The 14285-nt window shown below is 40.4% G+C and overlaps 1 protein-coding gene across 1 annotated transcript in view; it reads left to right on the top strand.

Annotated features, from left to right (window-relative positions):
* DYRK4 (dual specificity tyrosine phosphorylation regulated kinase 4) overlaps positions 1-14285 on the top strand; it is a 113906-nt gene that overhangs the window by 68248 nt on the left and 31373 nt on the right. Inside the window, exon 13 of the mRNA XM_063133436.1 lies at positions 6482-6569. Within this exon, the coding sequence (XP_062989506.1) occupies positions 6482-6569 (88 nt within the window). The remainder of the gene's footprint in view (positions 1-6481; positions 6570-14285) is intronic.

The raw sequence follows: 14285 nt of genomic DNA, 5'->3' as shown, positions 1-14285 counted from the left end.
AATCTCATACTTTCTTCTGCTGGTGGTTTCCCACTTCCCTTAGAAAACACAAATATTAGGAACTGTTTCCAGATTCCTTCAAAATCATTTGTTTTAACTATACCTCTTCTCACTTTAATATTACATGTCGATTTATCATTAATAGCTATATTTATTTATTTATTTTATTTAGAGTATTTTTATCCCGCACTTCAGCCAAAAGGCTCTCGGAGCGGCTTACAATGTATCAATAAAGAAGACAGTCCCTACCCTCAGGCTTACATTCTAAAAAAAGACATGACACACAAGGAAAAGTGGATAGGGAGGGAAGAGGGAGAAAATAAAAAGAAATTAAGGAGACTGTTTAGGCTGGTGGGAAGGCCCTGCTCCGTCCTCTCATCTCCCAATGGAGGGGCAAACCAACAGCTCCTTCTTCCCCACAAGGTGAAGATGTTAGCCCTGGGGGGGGGGGGGTCCAACTGAAGCAGGCTCTGATGGTGCCTGCCTGCTCCAGTCTCCCTCGCATCTTCTTCCCCACAAGGTGAAGATGTTAGCCCTGTGGGGGTGGGTGGGGGGTGTTCCAACTGAAGCAGGCTCTGATGGTCCCTGCCTGCTCCAGTCTCCCTCGCATCTTCTTCCCCACAAGGTGAAGATGTTAGCCCTGGGGCGGGGGGGTTCCAACTGAAGCAGGCTCTGATGGTCCCTGCCTGCTCCAGTCTCCCTCGCATCTACACCAAGAAGTATATCCCATACTTCTTTGTACCATTCTTCAATACAATAATCCCCTTGAATCTTCCAGTTCTTAGCTACAATCAATCTTGCTGCAGTCAGCAAATTCGTTATCAATTCCTTGATTTCTTTTTTACATTTTAAATCTTCAAATAGTGACAGTAATGCAACTCTTGGTGTTCGTTCTATCTTCATTCCCACAATTTCTTCAATCTCCGAAAACACCATCTTCCACAATTTTTGTACATATTTGCATTCCCACCACATAAGTAAATACGTTCCTTTTCCCCCACATCCTCTCCAACAATTTGCTGAGTGCTGATTATTTATCTTATTTAATCTGACTGGGGTTAGGTACCACCTCCATATAATTTTAAAGTAATTCTCTTTTATTCTCACTGACATGTTTCTCAATGCTCTTTGTTTCCATAGTCCATCCCAGCTCTGTTGTCCTATTTGTACATTCAAATCTGTCTCCCAAACCATTTTTCCTGAACTAGCCATCGACCCTTTCTCCAACAATATTCTATATATTTCACTCATTAACCCTTTTGTCGCTGTTCTTTTTCCCTTATCATTTTCTTTTTTAACTATTAATTCCTCAAACTTCGACAACTCTCTACAATCTCCATTTTCTCTTACCCAATTTTTGGTCCACTGTTCTAATTGCCAATAATTTAACCAAGTTAATTTTTTATCTTTTAAAACCTCTTCCAAGTCCTCTCTTGTATTCATTTCTCTTAACCATTCCCTTACTTTCATTTTATTTTTTTCTATTAAAACTTTACTTAATCTACTCTTTAATTCCTCAGGGAAATTCTTTAACATTATTACCGGTGATAAAGGGGAGCTGCTCGAGAGCAACTCTCCTTTATATTTACTCCAAATTTCCCATTGAAACCTCAAGAGCGGATTACCTATACTTTCAGCCCATTTTTTTCCTCCTTCCCTAAAAAATACATTTTCCAACTTCTTCTCTATATTACTTGTAGTTTTATCCTCCATCCAATCTAAATCTCCTACTCCTATAATTGCTTCCACAATATGTCTTAACCTATTAGCTACATAATATAGGTTAATATTTGGGAGACCCAATCCTCCCTTTTTTTGGCTTAAATACCATTTATTCTTATTTACCCTCGCTTTCTTATCCCCATTACAATAATTGTTTATGATATTTTGCCAACTTTTTAACTCTAATTCTGAAATTTTTATTGGTAACATCCTAAACACAAAGTTAATCCTTGCTAAAATCTTCATTTTTATTAATGCTATTCTTCCAAACCATGATAAATTTAATCTTTTATATTTTTCCATTTTTACTAAAATCTCTTTTTTTAAACTATTTAAATTCTCCTTCTCTAAACTCTCTAAATTTTTTGTAATTCTAATTCCCAAATATCTAATCTGTTCTTTAACTCTCATTTCTATTCCCTTTCCTTCCCACTCCTTCTCTTCCTTTTTAGTATAATTAAATAACATCATCTCTGATTTGGACCAATTTATTCTTAACCCAGTAATTTCCTCAAATTCTCTCAATTGCTGTTTAATTCTTTCCAGCTTTCCAATTGGATTTTTAATAGATAGCAAAGTATCATCCGCAAACATATTCAATTTTATTTTTTTAATGCCACCTATTCCTTCTATCTCCCCATCATCTCTTACTGCGTTTGCCAATAATTCCATAACCATTACAAACAGGACAGGCGAGAGTGGACATCCTTGTCTTGTCCCTCTGGCTAGTCGTATCTTATCCGTAACTCCATCATTCACTACCACTACGGCTGTATTTTGAGAGTACAACTGTTCTATTATAGCTTTACATTTATTTCAAAATCCCATTTTATTTAAAACCATCTTTAGTGCCTGCCAGCTCACACGATCGAAAGCCTTAAAAATATCCAATGCTAAAATTCCCGCTTTAATCTTAGACCTTTTTTATCATCTGTATTACATTTAAAACTCTTCCTCCTAAATTATGCATTTGTCTACCTGCTACAAATCCACATTGGTCTTCCCCTATATATTCAGCTATAAATTTATTTAACCGTTTTGCTAAAATAGTTGAGAAAATTTTAGCATCTTGATTTATTAATGAAATAGGTGTATATGAATCAGGGACAGTCAAATCCTTAGCTGGTTTTGGAATTAAAATTATCAACGAATGTTCCCATGATTCTGGTATCCTCTCTCCTTCCAATATGGCGTTATACAACTTCAAAAATTTCGGTACTAAAAACGTTTTAAAAACTTTATAATATTCTGGTCCTAAACCGTCTACCCCAGGTGATTTACCCACTTTCAAATTCTCAATAACCTCTTCAATTTCTCTTTGAGTTATTACCCTCTCCATTAACTCTTTATGCTCTATTTCTATTCCCTTCTTTATATACTTTTCTATATAAACTTCCAACTTCTTTTTTTGAGTATTCTTTTCCTTATATAATTCTTGATAAAAATTCTTGAATTTTTTTTATTTTACCCTTCATTATATGACAATAATTCCCTTGTTTATCTTTCAATATTCCTATCCCATTCCTAGCTTTTTCCTTTTGTGTGAGTCTAGCTAGCAATCTAGAATTTTTATTACTATTTTCAAAGTACTCTCTTTTCATATAAATTAATTTTTTCTGAAGTTCCTCTAAATTTATATTCTCTAATTCTTTTTTCTTTGCTTGTATTTATATTAATTTATGTTTATTTTTAAATTGCCAATAACCTTTCTCCAAATTCCTAATCTCTTCCTCAAACTTTTCCTTCAATGCCACTTGTTGCCTCTTTAGATTACACATTTCTCTAATACAAATCCCTCTTGTTACCGTCTTCATGGTATCCCAAACAACTGCCCTTGCCGTTCCTCCCTTTTCATTAATTTCCCAAGTCTCTGACAATTCCCTCTGCATTTTTTCTACCACTTTGTTATATTTCAATATCTTTGTATTCATTTTCCACCTAAATGCTTCTTTATAATCCTTCCTAACTGTAAATTCTAAACTTAGCAATGCATGATTTAATTACCCCCATTTCCATTTTACAAACCTTAGTTGCAAACTCTTTTGAAACAAAAATGTGATCTAACCTAGAATACGTATGATAAACTGGAGAATAATATGAAAAACCAGGGTCCGCCCCACTAAGTAAATGCCAACAATCCACAAAATCTTTTTCTTTTACCAATTTATTCAATATAGTAATATTATTTCTCTTTTCAGCACTAGTGGGGTTTGACCTATCCAATCTATTATCCATAACCATATTAAAATCTCCAGCTAAAATAGCATATCCCTCCTTAAATTCTTCTATTTCTTTAAATAATTCTATATAAAACTCTCTATGTCTCTCATTAGGGACATAAACATTAACTAACGTATACGCTTTGCCTTCAGTTTGACCCTTTATCATAAGATATCTACCATTATCATCCTTTTTTATAGTATCTAAAATAAATCCACTTCTTTTTGAAATCAATATAGTCACTCCATTTTTTTTTAAAGTCCCCAGTGACTTTTCATAGTAGACTGACCATTTCATATGTATTTCATTTACCCCATCCCTTACTTGGTACGTTTCTTGCAGGAAAATAATATCAGATCCTTCTCTATTTAACATTTATTCAATTCTCCTCCTTTTCACGACTGCCCCCAGACCTTTAACATTGTGCGTTGATATTTTTATTTTCTTATCCATATTCAACCTTTTGATAATCCTTCCGATCCCATGTGTACTGCAACTCAAATTCACATACATAAAAACATAAAAAAACCCTTCAAACCCCTCCCTCCCACCTAACCATAACTCTCCACCCCCCACCCCACCCCCCACCTCTCCCCACCCCTAAATCCTCATAAGTCTATCACTCCGGCCATTATCTACCCTTGGGGGGGGAAGAGGCAGCCCACAGCCCTGAACCAGCAAGCCCTCTATTTTTTAAAAAAATTATACTGTTATCTCATTATCAATTTGTCAAGAATATCACATCCCAGACGCTCCAGCTTCACTTCCCCCCACCTACTTTTTTTGAACTTGCGCCATCATGCAAACCCAGACTCTTCAGCAACTCCTTGCCCTGATCCAAAGAGGTTACTTTGTGTTGCTTCCCACCATATGCAAACCTTAAAAAAACAAGGTAACCCCAGGAATACGTTATTACATTCTTCCTTAATATTTCAGTTATTGGTTTGACATTGCGTCTCCATTTGAGTGTTTGCTGACAAAGATCGTTGTAAATTTGCACTGAAGTGCCTTGAAATTGTATCAGAGCCATAGACCTCAATTTCTTCATAACTTGCTCTTTTTTATAGTAGTTGCCAAATTTCATCAGGATATCTTTTGTTGCACCTCTGAAGTTTGGTCCTCCTACCCTATGAACCCTGTCCACATCACAGTCCTTTATTTCCAAATCAGGCATCATTTCTTTAAACCAACGCAAAATTACTTTTCTCAAGTCCTCTCCTGATATTTCAACAATTTTTTTAATCCGAAGCGTAGATTGTCGATTCTGGTCTTCTAATTGGATCAGTCTTTTCTCTTGAGTTTCAAACTCCAAGTTACATCTGTTTTACTCTGTACAGCACCATGTACATTGATGGTGCTATATAAATAATAATAATAATAATAATAATAATAATAATAATAATAATAATAAATGTTTTCAAATAACTCCTGATGTTTCTCCAGTAAATTCACTCCTGCTTCTAGTGTCTTAATGCTCTTGTCATTTTGAACAATCTTGCCAGCTAACTCATCCATTCTTTTCTCCGCCTTTTCCACATGTTCATCCATTTTTTAAAAAAGGGTGGCGTTGTTAGCTATTATGAACTGCTTAATTTCTTCCATGGTAGCTGGCTGCTTGCCAGCTTTTGTCACCATTTTGTCTCCGCAGTCTGAGTCTTCCTCTGAAGACACAGACAATTTCTCCAGCCGACCGAGATTATGATTTGATGGGCGTTTGCGTCTTTGCCAAATAGCCTTTTCCACTTTCTTTTTTGATTTTCTAATGTTCGGCATAAGGCATAAATCAGTTGTTTAATGTTCCAGGCAAAGATCAAAACAGCTTCCCATTCCGTCAAAGTAAACAAACTTCTCTCTCACATGCTTCCTGGTGGTTAGATTTATTACTAATTACTTGCTCCACACAGATAAGGAGTGATATATCACAGCGATTTTAACTCAAGTTGTCATTAGAAGAGATCCAACAATAACAATCCCATTCACTTTCACTCTTCACTCCGACAAACTGATTTGCTAAGCCCCCAGGCTGCGCTGTTTACCCCACTCCGTATACAAACTATGCTTTCAAAAAGACCACCAAATCTTCACCACCATCAGCTAAGAGTCATAAACATCTTCATTAAAGATTCATGCCCATTTAATTGAGATAATTATACTTTCGGCTTCCCAGTCTGGGAGCCACACAAGAAATCTCAGGCGCCGCCCCCCGAGATTGCAGCTTTCTAACATACTTTGCTCAGTGATAGATCTAGTATGTATTAGGTGAACAAGATGGTGATTCAGCATGGAGAGGACGAAGCACGCTTTGGGCTCTTGCTGAGATACTAACAAATGGTCAATCCTGTTGTTCATATATGAAGTAAACACAAAATTGGTCCTATAGAAGAGAGGAGATCAAATCAGAGTGCTGGAATCCCCAACCTCCTACACAAATTGTGTCCCCAGTTCGTAGCCAGTTCATTTTTTTTCTGTATACACCAACTTGTCATAGTGGTAGAAGTGTGCTAATATTTTTCTCTTCATCCCTCTTCTCTGTCTTTAGGAGAACATATTAATAAGCCAACCCCAACTTGGGCAAGTTTCATTTAAAGTTATTGACTTCGGATCAAGTTGCTACGAACACCAAAGAGGTTTGCAGAAAAGTCAAGTAGATGTAATTTTATTTATTAGAATTCTTAATATCTAATTGTTTTATTATTTACACCTATGTATAACATATGCACATACAGTACATAATATATAGCACGCCCCTTAGAACACAAGAAAGTGCTAAGCTCACTCCATCTATAAATGGCAAACCGTTCTTCTAAGTAATAGACGGGTGTTCTGTTGGCTTAGCACTGTCTCAGCTTAGCTCCCATTGTTGCGACGACTGACTGTATGGGCCTGACAGGCCTGACTTCATTGCCATGCCACTGTTTTGTTAGTCATATGCTCCAAATGCCTTTCTTCCGTGGGGACCAATCCTTTCCCTTTCTTTCTGGTACCTGTCCCGAGAAAGTCACTGTCCTTATTTTGCCTATTTTTACCATCTGCAAATATCTTTGGAAAATGTTATTAGTGTGTGCACATGTTCTTGAAGCTTCAGCTCCCTACCTGAAGTTTCTTGACACAAACATTGGTGAGTGGGGGTAGGAGGACGCTTCATGACTCTAGCATATATGTAGGTAAGGCAAAAGAAGCCAACACACTTTTCCTCCCCCTCCCCCTCCCCCTCCATAACTGCCTATCAGATAGAAAATGTTGCTGAACATAAGAACAGCCCTTCAGGATCAGACCATGGGTCGATCTAGTCCAGTATTCTGTTCACACAGTGACCAACCAGCCACCCATGGTAAACACACAAGCAGGACATAAGTGCAACAGCACTCTCCTGCCCATGTGCAATTGGTGCAGATAGGTATTCTGCCTCTAATACTGGAGATAGCATAGAGCCATCAGGACTACTAGTTATTGATAGCTTTCTCTTCCAGGAATTTGTTCAATCCCCTTTTAAAGCCATCCAGATTGGTGGCCATAACTACAACACATGGTAGCAAATTCCATACTTTAACTAGGTGCTGTGACACTCTTGCTAGACACTGAGATTCCTAAGGAGCTTTTGGGTGTGGTACAGTTGCTGGCACAAGGAGGGAATTTCTTTCCCAGCCCTAGGATTTCCCCCAGAGGAGGCAGCAGCTGTGCTTTGGTGGTAAGAGCTGGAGAGGAAAAGCAGAGACACTGATGCCAGCAGGTGCCACATCTGATGCCCTCCACTCCAGAATTTAAGCTGTGTTTCTGGGTTCCCGCAAAAGAGGCAGATTATGTATGAGATCATGAGGTGGCAGTAGATCCCAGCCTGCACTGCAGAAAAGAAAAGGAGCAAGAAACCAAAGCCCCATACGTCACCACATGTCTGCTCCTGAATTTGATACGACAGGAGCAGTCTGCTCTGCTAGGGGTACAGAAACAGGGAGCAAAGGGCAAGACTAGTGTATCAAGGCAGAGAGAGTGTGAGGAACCCTCCTCTCAGCCTGCCCACCCCTGCCTCCCAAGAAGACTTAGACAGGACACTATAGAGGACATGGGATATAGGGCAAGTATGGAGCCACAAGATGGCAGTTTCCAGCACCAGCACAGATCACCAACTGCATTGGTGAGATGTTCATGTGGATGACCCCTCACTCAGCCTGGTGGAGTCCATCAAGTTCAGGTACTTGATGAGGCTTGTGGCCCCGCATTGCACACTGCCATTGTGCACCACCTTCAACGGACAATGGTGCCCTTCCTGTACCAGTCTGCCAGTGAAAAAATGTTGGATCAGCTGCAGAGGGCAGAGACACTGTCCGTGCACTTCACCACTGATATTTGGAGAAGGGTATAGTGCATGCCTACCTGCCCTTTACAGGTAGATGTGGGAGCCTATGGGGACAGAAGCAACATTCAGTCTCTGAAGGCAGGTATAGGTAAGCCTACTTTTATGCTGAGGTCATGGACTAGACTCATATGGCAGCAAAAATAAAAGTGGCCACTAAGTGGATGATGGACAGGTGGCTAGCTGGGTATCAGCTCACCTGTGGTTATATTTCTTAATAATTTATTTTTATTGTACATTTTTTTAAAAGAAAAGAGCAAAAAGAAAGAAAAATAGAAAAAAAATGTGGCTACGTAGATTGGAACAGTTTCAATGCTTACATATGAAATGCATCACATACAGTTGCCAAGGTGGTTATCTATCAGTTAGACAAAATGGGAGAATCCAGTTCTTTTTCCATTTCTGTTTAAGACCCTGTATATTTATTCACTAATAATAGGTATTTATAGACATGGATCATAGGTTGATCTGCTTGATAGACCTCAAAAAGTGTTTCCACTAGAGAGGGAAATGCTGAAGTTGTAAAAACAGCAGGGCCAAATCCAGATACTCACAAATTGCCATTATTGTAACTATTGCTGTATGGGCGTAGCTGAAAAATCTTATTTAGCATGCAAAATCGAGAATGACAAAAACCTCATCATCATCAGAACCCACCAGTTGATCCAAGGTAAAAAAATCATCTTATCTGTCCACATCTGCCACAAATACATTTTCTTACCAATTTTTAAATCTGCTGAGGCTGTGGACATAATTTGCATACTACTGAGGAATTCTGGGAAGTGAGCAGAAGTCATTGTGAGCAGCAGAGAAGATGGACTTCGACTGACCGGCTTAAGACAGTGGCCTGGGATCTGAGGCAGTGGGCATAATTTGCATACTGTTGAGGAATTCTGGGAAGTGAACAGAAATCATCCTGAGCAGCAGAGAAGTTGGACTTTGGCTGACCGGCTCAAGGCAGAGGCCCATGTGACTAATGGTGCATGAAGATTAACAAATCTACTTTTTTTCTTTTCTTCCTCTATAGCTTATAATGGATGGAAAGGAATCTCCAGTAGTGGTGACCTGCAAAGTGTGTGCAGTGTTTGTGTTCCTGGCTGAGATCAACATGGCGTACACCTGCAAGAAGTGCAAGCTGGTTGGACTATTGGAATAAAAAGTGAGTGTACTTGAGCTATGAGTGTCCACCCTCCAAGGCATAAGAGAAGACAAAGAGTTCTTAGACAGAATGATAGAACTTCAACACCAGAGAGAAGCACAGGAGGTGGACGAGCAACAACAAGTTGAAGCAGAAGTGGGGAAGACACTCAGCACCAGTGGAGCTGGTGCTACAGGAAGATGAGACTGGAGGACAGCCTGCAGAGGAAGATTTACAGGGACCCCGTGCAACTAACAAGAGGCAGAAGGACAGTTGACGAAGAAGAAAAGAAGAGTAATCACTGTGGGAGACTCCCTGCAGCATGGGATTGAAACCTAAGTATGTTGCAAAGACTCATGGACTTTCCAGGTGTGCTGTCTTCTTGGAGGACTGATTAGAGATGGCCCTGCCAAAACTCATAAAGCCCACTGAATACATATCCTTTTCTTCTCATCCACATAGGAACAAATGATATTGCCAAGCGGAGCTACAAAGAAATCATGTCAGACTTTGAAGCTCTGGAAAAGAAACTCTAGAACTTTGGGGCCCAGATAGTTTTCTCATCCATCCTAGAATCATTGGATCATAGAATAGTAAAGTTGGAAGGGGCCTATAAGGCCATCGAGTCCAACCCCCTGCTCAATGCAGAAATCCACCCTAAAGCATCCCTGAGATATGGTTGTCCAGCTGCCTCTTGAATGCCTCTGGTGTGGGAGAGCCCACCACATCCCTAGATAATTGGTTCCATTGTCCTACTGCTCTAACAGTCAGGAAGTTTTTCCTGATCATAGAATTATAGAATGTCCAGCCGGAATCTGGTTTCCTATAACTTGAGCCCATTATTATGTGTCCTGCACTCTGGGAGGATCGAGAAGAGATTCTGGCCCTTCATATCTTAACACATGAAGGCAAATATGACATGATAGGTTTAACTGAATTTGCTTTCCCCCCACTCCTCCCTCCCAACCCCCTTTCCTTTTGTGTCATGTTGTTTAGATTGTAAGCCTTTGGGCAGGGACTGTCTTAAGAAATATTTTTGTAAGCCGCCTTGAGAGCCTTTTTGGCTAAAGGGTGGGATAAAAGTACTATAATAAATAAAGAAGTGACGCTGAGTGGGATTTTTCTTTTCTTCTTCTTCTTCTTTTTAAAGGAACTTTAAAGGCACAGTTACAAACAATTCCACAAGAAAAAAAAAGATAGAAGACAACAAAAGAAACCAATTTGGCTCCACAAAAAGGTTACAGATGACCTAAAAACAACAAAGGATACATATAGGAAGTGGAAGGAAGGCCAGGCTACAAAAGAAGAGCACAGACAGGTAGCACAGAAGTGCCAGAATGGCATCAGGAAGGCTAAAGCTGAGAATGAGCTGAAATTAGCAAGGGATGCTAAAAGAAATGAAAAAGCCTTCTTCAGATACGTGAGTAGTAAAAGACGGAGGAAGGAAATGGTGGTTCAACTGCTTAATGAGGATAACAGATGACAAAGAAAAGGCTGAAGTGCTCAATTCCTACTTTGCCTCAGTCTTCTCCCAAAAGCGGGTCTATGACTGCCCCGCCCCCTGGGAAAAATTAAGTACAAACTGAAGGAGCAGGATTGAACCTTGAGATTGATAAACAAATGGTCAAGAATCACCAAATTTCTTTGAATGAGTACAAATCTCAAGGGCCCAGTAAAATCCATCGTAGAGTAATAAAGGAGATGGTGGAAGAACTCTCAGAACCATTGTCTATTATCTTTGCAAAATCATGGAAGACGGGTGAAGTGCAGGATGACTGGAGGAGGGCTAATGTTGTCCTTATCTTCAAAAAGGGCAAAAAGGTGGAACCTGAGAACTATAGACCAATTAGTCTGACATCCCTGGGGAAATTTTGGAGCAGATTATAAAGAAGTCAATCTGTAAGCACTTTGTGAATAATGCAGTGATTACTAGAAGCCAGCGTGGATTTGTCAACAACAAATCATTTCAAACTAATTTGATTCCATTTTTTGATTGGGTAACCTCTCTTATGGACTGTGGGAATGCTGTGGACATAATATATCGTGACTTCAGCAAAGGTTTTTGACAAAGTGCCCCATGATATTCTGATTAGCAAACTAGGTAAAAGTGGGCTAGATGGAACAACTATTAGGTGGATCCACAGTTGGCTACAGAATCAGACTCAAAGAGTGCTTGTCAATGGTACATTCTCAAACTGGGGGAGCTAACGAGTGGGGTATTGCAGGCCTCAGTTCTGGGCCCAGAGCTTTTCAACATTTTTATTAATGATTTGGATGAGGGGGTGCAGGGAATGCTTCTATAATTTGCAGATGACGCAAAATTGGGTGGGATAGCTAATAACCTGGAAGACAGGAACAAACTTCAAAGTGATCTTGATAGGCTGGAATGCTGGGCTGAAAACAGCAGAATGAAATTTAATAGGGATAAATGCCAAGTTCTACACCTAGGAAAAAGAAACCAAATGCACAGTTACAAGATGGGGGATACTTGGCTCAGCAATTCTACAAACGAGAAGGATCTTGGAATTACTGTAGATCACAAGCTACAGTGCGATGTGGCTGCAAAAAGAAAGAAAGAAAAGCAAATGCTCTTTTGGGATGCATTAATAGAAGTATAGTTTCCAAATCACGCAAGGTATTGGGTCCCCTCTATTTGGTACTGGTTAGGCCTCATCCTGATTATTGCATCCAGTTCTGGGCTCCACAATTCAAGAAGGACGCAGACAAGCTGGAAGGAGATCAAAGAAGGGCAACGAGAATGATCAGGGGTCTGGAAACAAAGCCCTATGAAGAGAGACTGAATGAACTGGGCATGTTTAGCCTGGAGAAGAGAAGATTGAGGGGAGACATGATAGCACTCTTCAAATACTTGAAAGGTTGTCCCACAGAGGAGGGCCAGGATGTCTTCCCGATCATCCCAGAATGCAGGACATGGAATAATTGGCTCAAGTTACAGGAAGCCAGATTCTTGCTGGACATCAGGAAAAACTTCCTGACTGTTAGAGCAGTATGACAATGGAATCAGTTACCTAGGGAGGTTGTGGGCTCTCCCACACTAGAGGCCTTCAAGAGGCAGCTGGACAGCCATCTGTCTGGTATGCTTTAAGGTGGATTCCTGCATTGAGCAGGGGTTTGGTCAATGGCCTTATAAGCCCCTTCCAACTCTGCTATTCTATGATTTGCCTATAGTGACATGAGAAAATGGATCAAAGTGTAACTGACATGACATTATACGCCACACATCTCTAGAAACTGTGGTTGGGGGCCTATCTGTTCTGATATGCCTAGAACTTAATGCCATCCATTTAGAGGGAGCGTCGAGACAAGAAGATTCCAAAAGTGACCAAGGTGGAAAATCTGATCTAAACAGAAAATACCAAAATTCAGTACAAGTATAACCACCTGTGGCTGTATGGTCACTGATAGGTAAAAGGACACGTTGAAGGGAGTCCATAAGCATGCCAACCCATAGGCCTAAGGCATAGTTGCATCTCACACTCACTGCTGTCTCCTCGCTCTGCCTTCTGCCATAGCTTCTGCCTGTCCCAGCTCCCCCAGTCTTGGCTTGAATGGAAGGGTACATCTGCTTCTCATCTACTCCTCACTGTGATAAGATTGTTGAGAATAATGGTGACATACTAGCAACGGCATCATCACTATGTTTGCAAAAGAAAACCAGATTCAATGACTGGGGTGTGGGTGTTGTTTAATCCAGACAGAGAGATGTTACAGCCTGAAACCTAAAATAAAAGTTGTGTCATATAGAAGTCCAGAGACAAGCTCTCTTTCTTGTAATATGCAGAATTCTGTACAAATGTTTACAAGGTTACCATCCTAAAACAAAGCCTATTAGGTAGGGCTTTTCTCCGCTCCGATTCAGTTTGCAAATCCGGGGCGGAGCGACCTGATCCACCTCCACCAAAAGCGGATTCGAATTGGGTCAGGGGAGCTGCAGATCGAGGCGAAGTGGATAGCCTCCATCTGGAGCTCTGAATGCAGGTAAGTGGGGGGGAGGGATGCTCACCTGGCTCTGCTGCCGCAGTCTGTGTGGTGACGGTGGTGGAGCCAGGTAAGGAGGCAGGGGGGAGGGGGCTTATTCGGCCTCCATTTTGTCCCCCCTTCCCCACTTACCTGCTTCTGCCATCCACTGCGGAGGCAAGTAAGTACGGAAGGGGAAAAAATCTTGATCCACCTCTCTGGATCTTACTCCACGGAGCGGAGCGGTGGAGGATCAGATCAACCTGAAGCGGATCAGCCTGATCCGAAAGTTGTGGATCGGTCCATGGAGCTGTTCGGGTTTACAGGCATGGTTGTGGCTTATGATGTGAATAGGTCTGCCAAGCTGCAGTTGAATAAGTGCAAGGTATTTTTGTGCAAGTGGCCTTTACAGTTTGGAAAATGATGTGCTTGTTCCTCTGATTTGTGTGTGTGTGGGGGGGGGAGTAGTTATGAAAAGTAGTGACCCCATTTAGCTAAATCACTTTCTCTCCCCCCTCTTTCTGTGTGAATTTGCATTTAAAAAGCAAAAGACATAGTAGTAGCCCTGTCTGCAATATATGACAGTCCTGAGAGAGTGATCCAGGAAGTTCTTTACCAACTAATAATAGTTTTTACTGAGAGGTCTAAGATTGCACCCAGAAACATACTGTGGCAAATAAGCAATGAAAATGTAAGCTATAGATAAGTTATTATTATTATTTATTTATTTATATAGCACCATCAATGTACATGGTGCTGTACAGATTATACACAGTAAATAGCAAGACCCTGCCGCATAGGCTTACAATCTAATAAAGTTGCAGTAAACAATAAGGAGGGAAAGATAATGCAAACAGGCACAGGGAAGTGTAAACA

Source organism: Elgaria multicarinata, chromosome 9, assembly GCF_023053635.1.
Source record: "Elgaria multicarinata webbii isolate HBS135686 ecotype San Diego chromosome 9, rElgMul1.1.pri, whole genome shotgun sequence".
Classification (NCBI taxonomy): Eukaryota; Metazoa; Chordata; class Lepidosauria; order Squamata; family Anguidae; genus Elgaria; species Elgaria multicarinata.
The sequence above is the reverse complement of the archived record's forward strand: the minus strand, read 5'-3'. Positions and strand labels throughout refer to the sequence as shown.